Source organism: Pristiophorus japonicus, chromosome 11 (genome assembly GCF_044704955.1).
Source record: "Pristiophorus japonicus isolate sPriJap1 chromosome 11, sPriJap1.hap1, whole genome shotgun sequence".
Classification (NCBI taxonomy): Eukaryota; Metazoa; Chordata; class Chondrichthyes; family Pristiophoridae; genus Pristiophorus; species Pristiophorus japonicus.
The window spans coordinates 212,956,097-212,975,708 of record NC_091987.1 but is presented as its reverse complement, the minus strand read 5'-3'; the positions used below and the strand labels follow the sequence as shown (position 1 = coordinate 212,975,708).

Genomic DNA, 19,612 nt, shown 5'->3' with positions numbered 1-19,612 from the left:
GATATTATTCATAGTCTAATAAAATCTTTCTTGCTGCTTATATAAGTCAAAGAACAGCAGTGAATGCCAAGCATGTGCAACAACTTAACACAATCCTGGAAGAAGCCAGGACCATGGAAAGATATCTGAAACAGAAGAAAGAAGGTCTCAGACATAAGCTTACTATGATTGCTAATGCCCTTCATACAGAATGATTATTTTCAGTTTGACATTAAATTTTGACAGCATATGAAATAAGAGAAATTCTATGAAGCAGTGTTTAAATTCTATTAGATAATTATCCCTTTGCATGTTGCTTATTCTTTCACCTTTTGTGTTTAAATAATCCTATTAGGAGATAAGATTGGAAAGTAACATCAAGTCATGGGGCTGAATTTTGATGATAAAACCACCACCACCGGATTACCACCGAAAAAAAACCGCAATGATTCTTTAATTAAGATCGGTGGAAAATTAATCAACACATTTTTTAAAATCGGTGTTCCACGTGGATTTTCTGCGGAAAACGCGATCCTGGTCAAATTCAGTGGTATTTTAGAAAAATTTAGACTGAGGCTGCGAGTTGGGCCTAGGAGGGGGGAAAAACACAAAAAATATTTCTCAAAAAAAATAGGAAGACATTCACAGGACCCTTCTGTACTGAATTGCTGCAAAAGAATTAAAAAAAAAACTTTAACCTACCTTCTTCTGCAGGGTTTCATTTTTACCGCTGATTGAACTGCTTCTCCCGCTGGTTTCTCTTCTGTGTTTTTTTTCTCCTCACCTACGGGTCACCGCTACCACCAGACTTGGGCGGAAGGGTTTTTTTAGTTTTGCATGCCGGCGGTCCGCTCCCCAGCGGCATTTCAAAACCACCGGTGGTACACTTTCATCAAACTTGCAATGGGTGGTATTTCATCAAAAAATATGAATACCACCAAAAAACATGGCGAAAATCCAGCCCATGGTGTTTCCCTAAGGTTTGGTAACTAGAGGTTACATAATAGGAAATAGTGAGTAAGTCAAGTTTACGTTGTGGTCTTCCACATGAGAGAATAAACCAATATTCCTTCAGTGTTTCATTCTGTTTATAATATTCATGTACAGTTAATTTCATTTTAAATAAAATATGTAATGCATTTTACCGACTTTTATTCAATTTTAAGTATTCATTACAAGCACAAAAGGAGAATTAATGCTCCTTGTTGAGTGAGTTGGCATTACTTATGGGAGATGCTAATTATGCTGAACCTCCTTCTATCTACCACTGCATCATTAGTTACTCACCTATAATTCATCAGCAGCATCACTATCTACTTTTTCCATAATCTTGTGGACCATGCATGTAGTGGGTTATGACATTTAGTGCCCAGGGTTATGGTGCTCTTCAGATGGGACTGGTTACTTCTTGCTATGTGATTAGAACAATCTCAAAGTGCCTCCCACTTGAGAGACTTCAGCACACAATGCTAGGCTGACACTTCAGTGCACTATTGAGGGAGTGTTGCATTGTCGTATCTCAAATGAGACTTTAAACCTCTCTGGTAGATGTAGAAGATCCCATGGCACTATTTCGAAGAAGAGCAGTTGAATTCTCCCTGGTGCCCTGACCAACATTTAGCCCTCAACCAACATCACTAAAATGGATTATCTGGTCATTATTTCATTACTATTTGTGGGACTTTGCTGAGCGCAAATTGGCTTCCGTGTTTCCTACAGTGACTACATTTATTGGATGTAAAGCGCTTTGGGACATCCTGAAGTTGTGAAAGATGCAATATAAATGCAAGTCTATTTTTATGATGACAGCTTCCATAGAATATTTCAATGATACGGAGGTCTGCTGTTACTCATGTTACACATCATTTTAGCAGTAACCAAGGAAGCAAAGAATACATGATTAAAAAAACACATGGACACTGCTTTTCTTCTTACCATTTTACTAACAACTACGGGGAGAAATTCAGTAGCACCCCGATCGGGGCGTTAACTTGAATTTTTTTTAATTTAGCGTCAGGCGCTAATGATTCTGAACGCTACTAAATTAGGTGTTAAATCCCATGAAGGAAGTGGAGCACTAAATCAAGACCTCAGTAGGCGCTACCCGCAGTGCGATGATGAATTTCCGGTGCAATACATTCAGCAATGACCCTTTACACTGGCTCCTTCCAGCTGTTAAAGGGGAAGTTGTATCATTGTGCAGATCCTCATTTTCAGCATTGCTGGCTCTGAAGGCGACCTGCGAACAACTGGATCCCCTGATTGCAATGGCTGATCCCACTCCCAGGGACAGAGTTCGTCGTTTTACAGACGTGGCATTTGTGGCTGGAGTGGAGCAAAGGAGGGTAGTGCTGTTCCCAGCCAGGAGGGAGGCTATTGCCCCAGGTCTTCAGGGCAATGTGGAGGGAAGTGGCAGAGGAGGTCTCGGCCAGTAGTGTTGTGTAACGCAGCCTGACAGTGTCGTAAAAAATTAAACGACCTCAATCGGGTGGTCAAGGTGAGAACATGCTTCAACAGGTCCTACATAGCAGCATCTGAACCGCTGTCTGCACACAGTGCAAAGCAACACTAACCCACCACTCATCCACCAAACATCTGTACCTACTCAAACTCACATCCTCATATCACCCCTTGCCTATATTCACAGTTCTTCAATGGCGACAGACATATCTATTGCCTAAAACACATTTGTTTCTTTTGCAAGCCAAGATGGCACACAATAGAAGGGAGCAGCAGAAGACAGGCAGAGGTGAACCTCAGCTCTCGGACCTGGAGGAGCGAGTGCTGCAACTCATTGGGCTGCAGGTGGTGGGTGCCATGGCTGTCAGCAACGTTGACCCCATTGAGGGCAACAACAGTATCTTCATTCCCTTCTCCTTTTCTCATCCCACTTCCCCCTTGCACCAGAAGGCTTTATCACTTTCCAGCTCCTGATACTGTCTGCATTCCTTGCTCCAATCCTGCAGGCACCACTTCAGATACAGGCACTATGCGATATTTAGAGGCAAATTTAGTAGAAGGGTCTGCACTGGGTGATATGCCGTGGACACGCGGGCTGCAGCAAGGCCAAGGGGAAAGGGTAGCTAGGGGGCTAACTCCTCGGAGGGAGAGTTCACGCGCAAGTTCTGCAGCACAGGACTCAGATGAGGACCTCGATGGGGAGGCGTTCACAACAAGGGTGATGGCCATGCACTCCGAGATGATCGGTGCAATGGCAAGGGTGCCTGAGAGCTTCTCAGCAGTGGCAAGGAGCATGCAGGAATCCGTGTCCAATATTGCACAGAGCTCTGCGCACATCATGGAGCCCATCATTTCCACTCTGCAGAGGATGGTGGATTCCCAGAGAAACCATGCGGATCCAGACCTTATAACGTGTGTCATGGGCGATGTGGCAGCTTCTATTGCAGCACAGGTGGAAGCGATGCAACGTCTTAGTGCTGTAATACAGACAATGGTTGCTTGCACCGAAGCTCCGACTGCTCTCATGCAGCTGGATGTCACGTAAGCTCTGACTGCTGCCATCATCGCTGAGTCCACCGGGGATCTCACGGTGTCGAAGCAGGCCACTAATCTGCTCCAGCAGATGGGTGTGGATGCTGACGTGCTGCTCGTGGGAGTGGCAGTGGGTCAGTGGAGCAGGAACCTGCTGTCATCGCTCAGGATGACAGCATTCCTGATCCCACCACTGCCACTCCGCCATTGCAATTGTCGCTGTCTGTCATCCAGCCAATCAGAATGCCGCTGCCCCGCCTGAGGTGATGCAGTCTACAGTCGGGTCTTCCAAGCCCAGAGCTGGTCGTGAGTGTCCTGCAAGGCCATCTGTAGTCTCTGGTACCAACACCCTGCAGCCTTCCACCAGCCCTTCTGCAGCCACTGGGGAGACACTACGTAGGAGCAGTAGAATAGGTAAAGGCAGAGTTAAGAGGGGATATAAGAGTGAATAGTAAATGTAATTGTGTATGTGTGTGGTTAATGTTTTCAGGTAAAATTTTAATTAGAATGTTTCATATTTGGTGCTGTCATTTTAGTTTTAGGGTTGTGGTATGGAATGAGAAATTGATGTAATGATAGGGATGCGCAGAGAAACCGGGAAACAAAAAAGTGGCCCGGAATTCATTGGAACCGAAGTCTGATGAGACGATCGCGGACCACCCTTTCAGAAGGCCGATTGAGTGCCTGTCTCCTCCATCGCTGCTGTTCCTGCTCCTGTTCATCCTGGTCCTCATCCTCCTCCTGAGGTGGTGGAACTGTGCATGGTGGCAATGGCTGCACCCTCATGATGGCCAAGTTGTGCAGTATGCAACAGACAATGATGAAAAGGAACACCCGCTCAGCTGAGTACTAGAGGACTCTTCCTGAGTGGTCAAGGCAGCGGAACCGTTGCTTGAGGAATACCTCAGAATTGTTATGCAGTGCCCGCAAAGTGACATGGATAGAGTCGATGCTGTCCTGCATTATGGGGAAGGCTGCTATCATGGCAAAGCCACATGCATGCCTGTGCTGCTTCTGTCTGGTGATGCGGAAGGAAATGTAGTCCCTCCTCCTTCTGTACAGTGCATCTGTGAGCTCGTGGATGCAGCGATGGATAGCAAACTGGGAGATGTTTGGGATGTCTCATGCACTAGAAGGATCCACTGGTATAGAAATTGAGCTTAATGGTGACCTTGACTGCCATTGAGAGCCATCCTCACCCTGGTCTGAGACTTAAAGTCTGGTTGCAGGCAGTGGCAGAGGTCTGTGACCACTTCCTTGTTGAAGTGTAGCCTTCGAATGCTCTGTTCCTCAGTGAAATTAATGTCGGAGAACTGCTGCCGGAATACCCTGGAAAGGTAAGGCTTCCTGTTGAGAGCCCTGTTGGCCCTCCTACCTCTGGCCACATTTTGCAGTCTTTCTCTGTGCCTCAGTTGCCTCCAATGTTGATGCTCGAGTGCGAGGTCCAGTGCCAGCACAGCCCCCATGAAATGATCTAAATGTTCGACTTTCAAATCTGCCTTCAGTGTAAGTCACAAATCTTTATGAGCCAGAACACTTCTTCAAATGCAAATCGGTCAAAATGCCTAAAAGTAAACTGGATACTGGCGTCTTTAAATAGCGCACCGCCAGCCAACATCTGACTGCTATAGCTGTCGTTTAGCACCAGGCACGCAACTAGGTAGCGACAGCCAATTTTTGTCGTGGGGCGCTATGCACAGTGATGACGTCAGCATCGGCGGGCGCAGCAGAGCGGAGCGCAAGATCTTACCGCTACTGCAAAACCCCGCATCGAATTTAGAGGGAGACGCTGCTCTTGCTGCGGCTGGTCGCAAGCTCAGTTGCAGCCAGTTAGCTCCCCTTGGGCGCTAATAGGGGGCATAAAGTAGCCCAATTTCTCACCCTTTCTTAATTCTACCCAGACTGTTTGTAATGGATACTATGTCATACCCTTTCAGTTGAATGTATGCTTCTAATTCGCTTGTTTCATTCCATGTGCATTTGAGTAGAAAACTCTGATTTGTTTTACAAGACCCACACTGCCCAATATACGCTAATGGGGTTTTTCTCAGTTTTTAAATTTACCTCACATTTTTTATTTTTCAACCTTTCTGTTTTATTTATTGTTGTGTCTGTAAGCACTCTGGTAATGACTCCACGAGGTAAGGTATTGCACTTGAACTGTTGTGACCTTAGTCCTATTTATTGCAGCTCCTGAATGAGGGTACAGCAAGGTGAGCTCCCTTTTATACCTGGTTACCTGCAGTGTGCAGGTGACCCCTAGGTCTCCACCAGTTGCACCCTCTGGTGGTACAGGCATATTGTATACAGTGTGAGGATACATTCAATGGTCTTATGTAACTGTACATTAAGTGTAGGGTATATGCATACACAACATTTATATCAGGAGTATTATTAATTCCTATACAATTATCTGAACTTTGATTATTTATGTCTCTTTTTGCACTTTGGTCTTTGCTCTCAATCCTCCATTTTTTCACCTTTATCATTATTTCTAGCTGAATCCTACACCCCCAATCACCCTTTATTGGTTTAATGTCTTTTCTATAGTCCTATTTATACTTTCGGCTAGGACCTTGGTCCCAGGGCAGTTCAGATGCAGCCCATTTTAGTGATGCAGGCCATTTACTTACCTGGTCAGGTTTGTCCCTATGCCAATTAGCACTTTTTACTGCAGTTTATGTGATAGAAAATGAGTCTACATGTGTGACTTTTATTTTGACATTCTTAACTGCCACAGTATAAGCTTTCAACAGCCACTTGCTGTAGTTTTACAAAGCGTAGCACAATACCAGCATCAATCATAGTTACAGCAAAACCAGATAAAAATAAACGAATTGTAGAGAATACTGACGAAGATTGTCGGTCAAATTTTCCCAGATGCATAGTCTGGTTGTCTTGGGGAAAATATCCCTGCAGCTGTTTTGGATTATAATGGAGGACATTATGAATGTTATTTCCACAGCATTGAAGAGTGTTCCAGGTAAATACTACATGTTTTTTTTTCTTAAAATGGTGAAACGATTATAAAAATACTCGGCACTTTATTCGTAATTGTATCTTGTGGGATTTTGGTATTTTATTTTATCAGTTACACTGCTTATGTTTACAATGCAGAAGTGAGTTCTGGTGCTTTGAAATTCTGATATAAGTGAAACAGCATGACAACTGATACTTTTCTGCTTTAGATTATTTCTTGAAATAAGGAGGTAATAAAAAAGCTTGATATGATTTGAAATAAAACACATATAGGTTTTGATTGATTAGGTTTAATCTGGCCCGATGAAACAAAGCAAAAAGTTGGATTGAGTGCACGTTGGGCGGGGTGGGAGGTAATGAAAATGGCTGGATCTTCTGGTTCTGTTCACCTCTGTTTTGTCCCCGGAGGGGCGGCAATGGCGGCGGTGAGCTGTTCTGGACGGGTGCCCAGCTTCCAGCGCCTTGCCGGGGTTTTGGGGGCCAGTTTCGCCGGGGTTTTGGGGGCCAGTTTCGGCGGGGCACGGAGCATTACCGACCAGATGAGGCGAGCCACTGTGCAGCGTCCCTATTTGTGACAACGGCTCGATTTTTGAGTCCCGCCCGACTGTAGCACTGCGTAGCGCGCCCCGGCGGTCCGATCTAGACTGGCTGCAGTGAGGTAAGTAATGCCCACCTCAGGTAAGTGTGATTGCTTTTTTTTTTGCGATTTATTGTTGTGGCGTGGGCCAAGCATTGGGAATGTTTTTGGTGGTTTTTTTTTCAGGTTTCTCCCCAGGTCTTTCTGAGAATGCTCCCACGTCGGCTGTTTAGCTCAGGATATTCATGTGCTCAGCCGGCTAGCGCCCTAAGAGAACACCTCCCTTACCGCTCCGCCCCACACTCGGATCCCAGCTGGCCAATTTTGCTGACTGAGGTGCAAACTTTTCCCTGGCCGTTTCAGGATCACCCCGCCGTCATTACCGCCCTGAAATCCTAAAAGCCGAAAATCCAGCCCTAGGTGTGGGACTTCCTTGGCAATAACTATAGATAGGCACTGCAGCTTGAAAGTGTTGGTGATAGTAAAGGAAAAAAATCCAAAATTCACAGAGGCGTAATCAAAACATGGACCCTCTGTCAACGAAGGAGATATTAGATGGGGAAAACCAAAAGATTGATAAAATAAATGGGTTGAAGGAGTATCTTAAAGGAGAAGGGGGAGGTGGAGAGGCAGAAGGGTTTAGGGAGGGAATCATCATCTTTTGTATGTTAGCAGCAAAGCAAATCAAAGGTCAATATCTAAGTTGGATATTATTGTGTTCCTAACACAGATGAGACTGCACACAGGGAGGTTAAAGTAACAGTGACCTCAGAGACTCCAGAGTGAGGAACATGCCTTAGGGGGCCGGCTTATATACAGTGCTCCCTAGGGATGCTGGGATCCCTTGGGACTTCAGGGGATGCAAAGTCAAAGTGAAAACTATTTACAAGGTGAGGCGGTCAGGAGCCTTTCTTTCCCTGGTGGATCACCTCGGTACAAATGTCTGTTCTGGTGTGTTGGCTGTGCCCTCGCTGGGCTGGCGTGTTGTTGGCCGTGAAGGGCTGCTGGGTGAGCCTGACCTTGCTGGGCTGTTGGGCGTGATGGGTTCAGTTTCCTGGTCCAGGGTGGTGTCGTTGATCCTTTGGGTGTGTGTTGTGGCTCGAAAAAGGTGGTGTCTGCTGTGGGTTGTTCAAGGCAGTCTGTGAACCGCAGCCTCGTTTGGTCCAGGTGCTTTCTGCAAATTTGTCCATTGTCTAGTTTGACTACAAACACCCTACTCCCTTCTTTAGCTATCACCGTGCCCGCGATCCACTTGGGACCATGTCCATAGTTTAGCACATACTATGGACATGGTCATTCAGATCAATTTCCTGTGACACACTGGCGCGACCATCGTTTACATTTTGTTGCTGCCGCCTGCTCTCTACCTGATCATGCAGGTTGGGGTAAACCAGCGAGAGTCTGGTTTTAAGTGTCCTTTTCATGAGTAGCTCAGCCGGGGGCACCCCTGTGAGCAAGTGGGATCTCATGCAGTAGCTGAGCAATACTTGGGACAGGCGGGTTTGGAATGAGTCTTCTGTGACTCGTTTAAGGCTCTGTTTGATTGTTTGTACTGCCCGCTCTGCCTGCCCATTGCAGGCTGGTTTAAACGGGGCCGAGGTGACATGTTTGATCCCATTGCAGGTCATGAATTCTTTAAATTCAGCACTGGTGAAACATGGCCCGTTGTCACTGACCAGTATGTCAGGCTGGCCGTGGGTGGCAAACATGGCCCTCAGGCTTTCAATGGTGGCGGTGGCGGTGCTTCCCGACATTATTTCACATTTAATCCATTTTGAAAAAGCATCCACCACCACCAGGAACATTTTACCGAGAAACGGGCCCGCATAGTCAACATGGATCCTCGACCATTGTTTGGAGGGCCAGGACCACAAATTTAGTGGTGCTTCTCTGGGCGCGTTGCTCAACTGAGCACACACGTGGCATTGCCGTACACAGGACTCTTAAGTCAGAGTCGATACCGGGCCACCACACGTGGGTCTGGCTATCGCCCTCATCATTACTATACCCGGGTGTGTGCTGTGGAGATCCGAGATGAACGTCTTCCTGCCCTTTTTGGGTAGCATTACACGGTTACCCCACAACAGGCAGTCTGCCTGAATGGACAGCTCGTCCTTTCGCCGCTGGAACGGCTTGATTAGCTCTTGCATTTCAACGGGGATGCTGGCCCAGCTCCCATGCAGTACACAGTTTTTTTACTAGGGACAGCAGAGGATCTTGGCTGGTCCAAGTCCTAATCTGGCAGGCCGTGACAGGTGATTTATCATTTTCAAACGCTTCCATGACCATCAACAGGTCTGCTTGCTGCACCACCATCAACAAGTTTGCAGGCTGCGCCATTTCCACCCCCGTGGTGGGCAATGGTAGCTGACTGAGAGCATCCGCACAGTTCACGGTGCCTGGCTGATAGCGCGAATGCCCACCTTTGTATGCGGGCTGAGGCATTCGTGTTTATCCATTTGTTTTCAGCTTGTGATCGGTTTCCAGCTCAAATTTGAGGCCAAACAGGTACTGATGCATTTTCTTTACCCCGAACACACACGCTAATGCCTCTTTTCAATCATGCTGTAGGCCCTCTCAGCCTTCGACAAGCTCCTGGAGGCATAGGCGACAGATTGCAACTTTCCTGCAACATTAGCTTGTTGTAATACACACCCGACTCCGTAAGACGACGCATCACATGCTAGCACAAATATTTTATACGGGTTATACAATACAAGCAGCTTGTTGGAGCATAAAATGTTTCTGGCTTTCTCAAAAGCAATTACTTGTTTTTTTTCCCCATACCCAATTCTCACCTTTACGCAATAACACATGTAGGGGCTCGTAAGAGGGTGCTTGATCCCGGTAGGAAGTTACCAAAATAATTGTGGAGTCCCAGCTCCGTGACATTCTGTGGCCTGGGCGCGATCCCGCTTCTGTCTTGGCGTCTGTGGGCCGAATGCCGTCTGCCGTGATCTTTCTCCCCAAAAACTCCACTTCTGTTGCCATGAAGACGCATTTCGATCTCTTCAGCCGCAGCCCTACACGATCCAGTCGCTGGAGCACCTCCTCCAGGTTTTGTAGGTGCTCGACGGTGTCCCAACCCATGACCACTATGTCGTCCTGAAAAGCACCATGCGTGGTACCGACTTGAGTCGGCTCTCCATGTTTCTCTGGAAGATCGCTGCAGCCAACCGAATTCCAAAGGGGCATCTGTGGTAAATGAAAAGTCCCTTGTGCGTGTTGATGCAGGTGAGGCCCTTCGAAGACTCCTCCAGCTCCTGCGTCATGTAGGCCAAAGTCAGGTCGAGCTTGGTGAACGTCTTGCCTCCTGCCAGCGTCGCAAATAGGTCGTCTGCCTTGGGCAGTGGGTATTGGTCTTGTAGCGAGAAACGATTAATAGTTACTTTATAATCGCTGCAAATCCTGACCGTGCCATCACTTTTGAGTACTGGAACAATCGGGCTGGCCCACTCGCTGAATTCCACTGGGGAGATGATGTTCAGCTCGATTGCCACTCTCTCCCTCATCATGTGAGGTACCGCTCGCGCCTTGTGGTGAACGGGTCATGCCTCTGGGACCAAGTGGATCCGCACCTTCGCCCCGGAAAAGTTTCCAATGCCTGGCTCAAAAAGGGAAGGAAATTTGTTAAGAACCTGGGTACATGAGGTCTCATCGACATGTGATAGTGCTCGGATGTCATCCCTGTTCCAGCAGATTTTGCCCAGCCAGCTCCTTCCAAGCAGTGTGGGGCCATCGCCCGGGACAATCCAGAGTGGCAGTTTGTGTACCGTGCCCTCGTAGGTGACCTTGACCATGGCGCTGCCCACATCAGCGATGAGCTCTTTGGTATATGTTCTCAGTTTCGTATAGATGGGGCTCAGGGCTGGTCTGAGTGCCTTGTTGCACCACAGTCTCTCAAACATCTTTTTACTCATGATGGATTGGCTAACGCCAGTGTCCAGTTCCATGGCTACGGGTAAGCCATTCAATTTTACATTTAGCATTATAGGTGGACATTTCGTCGAAAATGTGTGCACCCCGTGTACTTCAGCATCTGCCTCCTCTCTCTGAGGCTCGAAATTGCTTTGATCCAACATGGACCGATCTTCCTCTGCCACGTAGTGGTTAGCAGGTTTTGCAGAGGTGCCCCATTGTTCCACAGCTCTTGCAAACATACCCTTTGAATTGGCATGAATAGGCTGAATGGAAGCCTCCACAACGCCAACAAGGTGTGAATTGCCTTGCATTCATCCTTTGTTGGGGACTCTGAGTCATCTGGGTCACCTGAGGCTTGCTGGCAGTTGCAGATTCGTGGTTTCTACCCTGTACATTTCTGCTCGCAAACACATTTCCAGTTAATTTATGAACATTGCTAGAACTTGTGTGCTGAAAGATTTGTTTGGTGTTATCACTGGTGGACATAAACTCCTGTGCTATCGCAATGGCCTGACTGAGGGTCTGTGTCTCTACAGTCACAAGTTTTCATAGGATGGTCTCGTGGCCAATGAACAGTACAAAAAAGTCTCTGAGCATCTGCTCCAGGTAGCCATCAAACTCACATTGTCCTACAAGTCGCCTTAGCTCGGCGATGTAGCTTGCCACTTCCTGACCTTCAGATCGCTGGCACGTGTAGAACCGATACCTCACCATCAGCACGCTCTCCCTCGGGTTAAGATGCTCCCGAACCAGTGTACATAGCTCCTCATACGACTTATCTGTGGGTTTCACCGGAGCCAGAAGATTCTTCATGAGGCTGTAGTTGGTGCCCCGCAGACCGTGAGGAGGACCTCTCTCCTTTTTGTAGCGCTTCCTTCTCCGTCCAGCTTGTTGGCTACAAAGTACTGGTCTAGCCGTTCGACATAGGCTTCCCAGTCCTCAGCCTCCGAGAACATCTCCAGGATGCCCACAGTTTGCTGCATCTTTGCGTTGGATTCGTATACTCGTCGCCAGTTATTGTGTTCCTAACATAGGTGAGACTGCACACAGGGAGGTTAAAGTAACAGTGACCTCAGTCTTTATTAAGACACTCCAGAGTGAGGAACAGGCATAAGGGGCAGGATTATATACAGTGCTCCCAAGGGATGCGCTCCCTGGTGGCGGAACATGGGAGTGCATGCTTTACAGATATACAGGCCAAAGCTTCTGGTATAACAGCGTGGATATCTTGTCGGGTGCCTGCAAATTTCCTCTGAGGGCAGTGATCAGTTATGTGCTCCAAGGTCTGATTAGGATATCCAAAGTCGCATGATGGGGATGCTTTAATCTCACATCTATGGAGAAGGTGGCAGCATCTACCATGACTAGTTCTGAGGCGGTTGATGGTTGTCCACTGTTTGCGAGGAAGATTTGATCCTTCAGGTTGTACTGTGGGGTCCTCTATAAGCAATCTATTCCATATGACATCGTTGTCCAAGCATTTCGTCATTAAGGCTGACGGGAAATTGCTGAAGGGCATCGGCGACGGTCCAAAATGGCCTTCTAATTTTAAGACGGGCTGGTGGTAGGTTGTTCAAGTCGGTCTGGATTGGCATGTCTTTGCTGGTGTAACGGTTGTATTCTCTGGAGACTGCATATTCGTGGCGTAGGTGTGGTGGTGCAAACAAGCATGGGCAGCTACGGTGTTGGTGTTGATAAAAGTGTACTGATGATAATTCTCATAGCAGAATTCAGCAGGACATCAATGGATTTGACATACAGACCTGATGGCCATGCCGGAGAGCAGTACTCTGCTGTAGAGTACACCAGGGCAAGTGCTGTCATACGGAGGGTTTGAGCATCTGCTCCCCATGTGGATCCGGCGAGTTTCTGGATCAAGTTGTTCTAGAGATGTCTATATGACAGGATGCGATCAAACGTGACTCCTAAATAGGAGGGTTTTTTGGCATGGTTTACCTCTGCGCCGCAAAAGGAGACTTTCAAAGCTTGGTTTGCTTGATGGGTGTTGAGGTGGAATGTTGAGGTAATGGTCTTTTGCGGTTTGGCTGAAGTCGCCATTGGCGGAGGTAGGCCTCCATGCTCTGTAAATCACTGGTTAGAGTCTCTTTGGTGATTGTCAGATTCATGTTTTGGGAGGGAATTACAGAGCATGGGTCTATGTGGCTGAAGGTGTGGCTGATAATGATGGAGCAAAAGATGGGGATATACACGAGGTCCAAATTAGGAATGTAGTGTTTGGAGCAGGGGGTTGCAGTGCATGGTTGTTGGGCTGAAGGACATTAAATAGATAGGGATGGGTAAGGCCATGAAGGGATTTAAACATGAAGATGAGATGTTAGGGGAAGTGTCAGCCAATGTAGACTATCGAGAAAAGGGTAATAGATTGAGTGGGACTTGAAGGATAATCTATAGGCAGCAGAGTTTTCGATGTACTAAGGTTTGTGGAGAGTAGAGGATAGGAATCCGACGAGGAGAGCATTGCAATAGTTGAGTCTGGAAGTGATGGGCATGAATGAGGGTTTCAGTGGCACATGGTCTGAGATAAGAACATAGAAAATAGGTGCAGCAATAGGCCATTCGGTCCTTCGAGCCTGCACCACCATTCAATATCATCATGGCTGATCATTTTTGCAACTTTAGTACCCCATTCCTGCTTTCTCTCCATACCCCTTGATCCTTTTAGGCGTAAGGGCCACATCTAACTCCCTTTTGAATATATCTAACAAACTGGCCTCAACAACATTTTTGGTAGAGAATTCCACAGGTTCACAATTCTCTGAGTGAAGAAGTTTCTCCTCATCTCGGTCCTAAATGGCTTACCCCTTACCCTTAGACTGTGACCCCTGGTTCTGGACTTCCCCAACATTGGGAACATTCTTCCTGCATCTAACCTGTCCAATCCCGTCAGAATTTTATATGTTTCTATGAGATCCCCTCTCATTCTTCTAAATTCCAGTGAATATAAACCTAGTCAATTCAGTCTTTCTTCATATGTCAGTCCTGCCATCCTGGGTGCCGTCAGTCTGGTGAATCTTCGCTGCACTCCCTCCATAGGAAGAATGTCCTTCCTTAGATTAGGAGACCAAAACTGTACACAATATTCCAGATGTGGCCTCACCAAGGCACTGTACAACTGCAGTAAGACCTCCCTGCTCCTATACTCAAATCCTCTCGCTATGAAGGCCAACATGCCATTTGCCGCCTTCACCGCCTGCTGTACCTGCATGCCAACTTTCAATGACTGATGTACCATGACACCCAGGTTTCGTTGCACCTCCCCTTTTCCTAATCTGTCACCATTCAGATAATATTCTGCCTTCCTGTTTTTGCCACCAAAGAGGATAACCTTACATTTATCTACATTATACTGCATCTTCCATGCATTTGCCCACTCACCTAACCTGTCCAAGTCACTCTGCAGCCTCTTAGTATCCTCCTCACAGCTCACACTGCCACCCAGCTTAGTGTCATCTGCAAATTTGGAGCTATCCAGGAGCAGACGTGGGCGATGTTACGGAAGTGGAAGTAGCCGATCTTTGAAGAGGATATGGAGCCAGAAGCTCAGCTCATGGTCAGATAGGATGCCATGGTTGCAAACAGTTTGCTTCAGCCTGACACACTGACGAGGCATAGGGATGAAATTAGCGGCAAGGGTATGGTATGTGTAATGAGGACCAAGGCAATGACATCGGTCTTCCAATGTTTTGCTAGACGAAATTAAAGCTCATCCAAAAACAGGTATTTGATTTTTTTTTTTCCCTTAGTAGTTAAGTGCAAGCTATGACAAAGGCTCAGGAGAGGAGATAAAGGAGCCCACAAGGAAGTAATCTAGCAATTATTCCAGCCAAATACATGATTTTCCTATTTAAAAGTGACATATCTAAAAGGGATATTATCCACACGACAGTAAACTGTTTCAGATCACGGCATGATTATACCCTGGAAACCTATTCTTAAAGTTCAGGTTCATATATTACAAAAATCAATCTTGAACTGAAAAGGAAGATTAAATAAAAGAGGCCTACAATAAACTCTGTCTTAAAAAAATGAGACCACTGCACATAATCTACACTATAGGAATATTTAAATATTTCAGATTTTGAATTTCAATAAAAATAAAGGTCTTGGATAAGTTATCTGCTTGCAACACCATTAATGAATGCACTTTTACCTAATGTGGGAAAAATACTGTACCAAAAGACTATGTGCTGAATGAAAAATCACCCTGCAATTCAGGCATTTAGTCTCCTTAATCAACTTTTTTAACCTTTACAAAAAAATGCTGGTGATATTTATATTTACGTTAAAACTGAAACAGCAGACATTCATAACTTGTGACAAGCACTTTTGTAGCTGAGATTGGGCAAGAGAGCTGGTCGCAGCTCTCTGTCAATGTAATTTACTAATTGGCAGCTAGGAGATGCAGAAGACCTCTTCAACAAGACTCTTTCTTCCCTTGGGGACAACTGCTTAGTGCCTTGTCTGCAATGTGGCTAAGATTGTGAACTGGTTGTATGGAATTTCATTTTTAAACCTTCACCAGGTTTGAAGTATTGCATTTAGGATTGTATTATTCTAACATAATATATAGTCAACTCCAGAAAAATATCCAAACAGAATTCCAATGTACCAAAATACTCAACATTCATTCTAGGATTAACTAGTCCAAGTTTGAGCACATGAATCTTATGCCTCCAAATATCTTGCTGTAATAGCACCTCAAATAAAATCAACTTGCAGTTGAATTTAACTTGAAGACATCGGAGGGTAGATTTTCTTCTGCCATGCTTGGGCATAAAGCATCGTCTGGATGGTGCACTGAGTGGAAAATCAGGTGTGGAGTTTTGCAGACCTATAACAGATCCCACCCAATTTTCCTTCCATTTAAATGAATGGAAATCAGGTAGGATCTGTTACCGTGTGCAATTCTCCCCATCCAGTTTTCCATCCCTGGTGATGATTCACATCCAGACATTACTGACAAGAATCGATCCCCAGGACTTTTAAAAGGCTAAACTATTTTAGCGTGTAATATTTGTCCTTAAACTTAATGGAAATGCAAACTGTTGCAGTATGGGGTGTACTTTTGCAGTTAGGGATGAAACACATTGTTAGGAGAGAAGGCAGGGAGGCTTAATACAACAACTTGTATTTATATAGTATAAAAACAAAATGCTGGAAATCTCAACAAGTCAGGTAGCATCTGTAGAGAGGAAGCAGAGTTAACGTTTCGGGTTGATGACCCTTTGTTAGAACTGGAGAGTGTTCGGAAAGAACAAGCACTGAAAGAGGGAGGGTAAGAAAGAACAAAAGGGAAGGTCTGTGCTAGTTTGGAAGACAGGAGAGATTAGAGAGACAAAAGGGATGATGGCTCAAATTCAAATGGTAATGCCAGGAGTTAGAAAAACATTAGTCAAGAAAGTGTGTGAATGGTGGGACAATGACCAACTGCCATTAGAGACAAGGAGAAAAAAAGAAACCGGCTCTAGGGGGGGAGGGAGCCAAAGATTGGCAGCGATTACGCTCTGAAATTTTTGAACTCTTGTCTTTCAACCTATCACAGACTGCTGAGATTTCCAGCATTTTCTATTTTTATTCCCGATTCCAGCATCCACAGTATTTTGTTTTTGTATTTGTATTTATATAGCACCTTTAAGGTAGTAAAACATCCCAAGGCGCTTCACAGGAGTATTATAAGACAGAAATTTGATACTGAGCCACATAAGGAGAAATTAGGTCATGACCAAAAGCTTGGTCAAAAAGGTAGATTTTAAGGAGCGTCTTAAAGGAGGAAAGAAAGGCAGAGAGGTTTAAGGAGGGAATCCAGAGCTTAGGGTTTTGGCAGCTGCAGGCACGGCCACCAATGGTTGAGCAATTAAAATGAAGAATGCTCAAGGGAACAGAATTAGAGAAGCTTAGGTGTCTCGGGGAGTTGTGGGGCTGGAGGAGATAGGGAGGAGCGAGATCTTGGAGGATTTGGAAAACAAGGATGAGAATTTTTAAATCGAGGCATTGCTTAACCGGGAGCCAATGTAGGTCAGTGAGCACAGAGGTGATGGGTGAAAGGAACTTGGTGCAAATTAGGATATGGGCAGCAGAGTTTTGGATGACCTCAAGTTCATGTAGAACATGGGAGGCCAGTCAGGAGTGTGTTGGAATAGTCAAGTCTAGAGGTAACACAGGCATGAATGAGGGTTTCAGCAGTAAATGAGCTGAGGCAGGGGCAGAGTGGGGCAATGTTATGGAAGTGGAAATAGGCGGTCTTAGTTAGGGCACGGATATATGGTCGGAAGCTCATTTCAGGGACAAATATGACACCCAAGGTTGCAAAGAGTTTGGTTCAGCATCAGACAGAGGTTAGGGAGAGAGATGGAGTCGGTGGTTTTTGGTCACCTGTCCTAATATCTCCTTATATGGCTGAATGTCAAATTTTGTTTTATAACGGTCCTGTAAAGCATCTTGGGGTGTTTTACTATGTTAAAGGCGTTGTATAACTACAAGTTATTGTTGTTGATACTGGGTGCCCTGATAAAAATGGTTCCATTCTCCAGCACAAAGATCCCTCACTTTATTGCTCACAAAAACTCACAAGAAAAAGGAACTTAATGAAAAAAAAGTCTCAAACAAAATGTGAAATCAAAACCAACAAACCATACAACTTGAACTATCATGGATTCATGGATCTTATTTCTGTTTGTGTGCACAAAATGGGTGCTCTCTTTGTCTGCAGAACCACAACCATTGCATTTCAAAGTAACTCGTATTTGAAGAATTTTGATATGTTTCTGAGAGATGCATGTAAAAAAAAATCTGAATTTATTTAGACTCCTAAAATAAGCTTAACAACCATGGGTAAAACTTTTATTTAGCTATTTATTTCCAAAACCATGGAAATTCTGACCTGTGTCTAAATTTCTTTGTCAACTCATTTACTAAAATTCAGTTAATTCATGAGAACTCTTTTTCCAGTGCTTATTTCTCACTCCTCATGTACTGTACCCCCTCTCCTTCAAATCTGCCCTCGTCACCCCTCTCAAAAAAAAACCCTCGACCCCTCCGTCCTTGCATCTGCTGCCCTATCTCCAACCTCCCTTTCCTCTCCAAAGCCCTTGAACGTGTTGTCGCCTCCCTAATCCGTGCCCATCTTTTCTGCAATTACATGTTTGAATCCCTCCAATCCGGTTTCTGCGCCTGCCAAGTACCGAAACAGCTCTCATCAAAGTCACAAATGACATCCTTTGTGACTGTGACAAAGGCAAACTATCCCTCCCTGTCCTTCTTGACTTGTCAGCAGCCTTTGACATGGTTGACCACTCTATCCTTCCTCAACACTTCTCCACTATTGTCCAGCTGGATGGGACTGCACTTGCCTGGTTCCATTCTAATCTATCTAATCATAGCCTAAGGATCACCTGCGACGGCTTCTCTTCCCACGCCCGCATCGTTACCTCTGGTGTCCCCCAAGGATCTATCCTTGGGCACCTCCTATTTCTCATCTACATGTTACCCATTGGCGACATCATCCGAAAACACAGCGTTAGTTTCCACATGTACGCTGATGACACCCAGCTCTACCTCGCTACCACTTCTCTCAACCCCTCCACGGTCTACATTATCAGACTGCTTGTCTGACATCCAGTTCTGGTTGAGCAGAAATTTTTCGGTTCCCGCCACAATCTCCATTCCTTAGCTGCTGACTATCCCTTTCCCCAACTCCTCTGAGACTGAACCAGACCCTGATATGAGTTCTCGACCACATATCCACAGCATAACCAAGACTGCCTATTTCCACCTCCGTAACATCGCCCGTCTCCAACCTTGCCTCAGCTCATCCGCTGCTGAAGCCTTCATTCATGCCTTTGTTACTTCAAGACTATTCCAACGCACACATTCTACCCTAGGTAAACTAGAGGTGATCCAAAACTCTGCTGCCCGTATCCTAACTCGCACCAAGTCCCGCTCACATGTCACCCCTGTGCTCGCTGACCTACATTGGTTTCCGGTTAAGCAGCACCTCAATTTCAAAATTCTTATCCTTATTTTTAAATCCCTCCATGGCCTCACTTCATCCTATCTCTGGAATCTCATACAGTCCCACAACCCCCCAAGATGTCTGCACTCCTCTAATTCTCCCCTCTTGAGTATCCTTGATTATAATCACTCAACCATTGGTGGCCGTGCCTTCTGTTGCCTAGGCCCCAAGCTCTGGATCTCCCTGCCTAAACCTCTCCGCCTCTCAACCTCAATTTCCTCCTTCAAGACGCTCCTTAAATCCTACCTCGGTGACCGTCACCTGCACTAATTTCTACTTATGCGGCTCGGTGTCAAACGTTTTATCTCCATACCCCTGTGAAGCGCCTTGGGATGTTTAGCCATGTTAAAGACTCTATATGAATACAAGTTATTATTTGAACAACTATTCATGAACAAAACCTATATATTTAAAATTAAAAACAGAAAATGCTGGAAATACTCAGCATCCATGGAGAGAGAAATAGAGTTAACATTTTGGGTTGATGACCTTTCATCAAAACCTTTCGTCAGAAGGTCATCAATCTGAAACGTTAACTCTGTTTCTCTCTCCACAAATGCTGCCTGACCTGTTGAGTATTTCCAGCATTCTCTGTTTTTTATTTCAGATTTTCAGCAGCCACAGTATTTTGC

At 45.7% G+C, this 19,612-nt stretch overlaps 1 protein-coding gene across 4 annotated transcripts in view; it reads left to right on the top strand.

The window, feature by feature from the left end:
* The window catches only part of LOC139276467 (carotenoid-cleaving dioxygenase, mitochondrial-like), a 79,420-nt gene that overhangs the window by 19,851 nt on the left and 39,957 nt on the right, over positions 1–19,612 (top strand). For 3 of the 4 annotated variants that reach the window (XR_011595936.1, XM_070894496.1, XM_070894494.1), the window contains exon 1: positions 6,212–6,454. The exons of the other annotated variant lie outside the window; for it this stretch is intronic. Coding sequence is in view for 2 of the 3 variants with exons in the window: in XM_070894496.1 (XP_070750597.1) it covers positions 6,352–6,454 (103 nt within the window). In the remaining variant the exon portion in view is untranslated. Of the gene's footprint in view, positions 1–6,211; positions 6,455–19,612 lie in introns of those variants that run through there. 4 annotated transcript variants of the gene reach the window in all.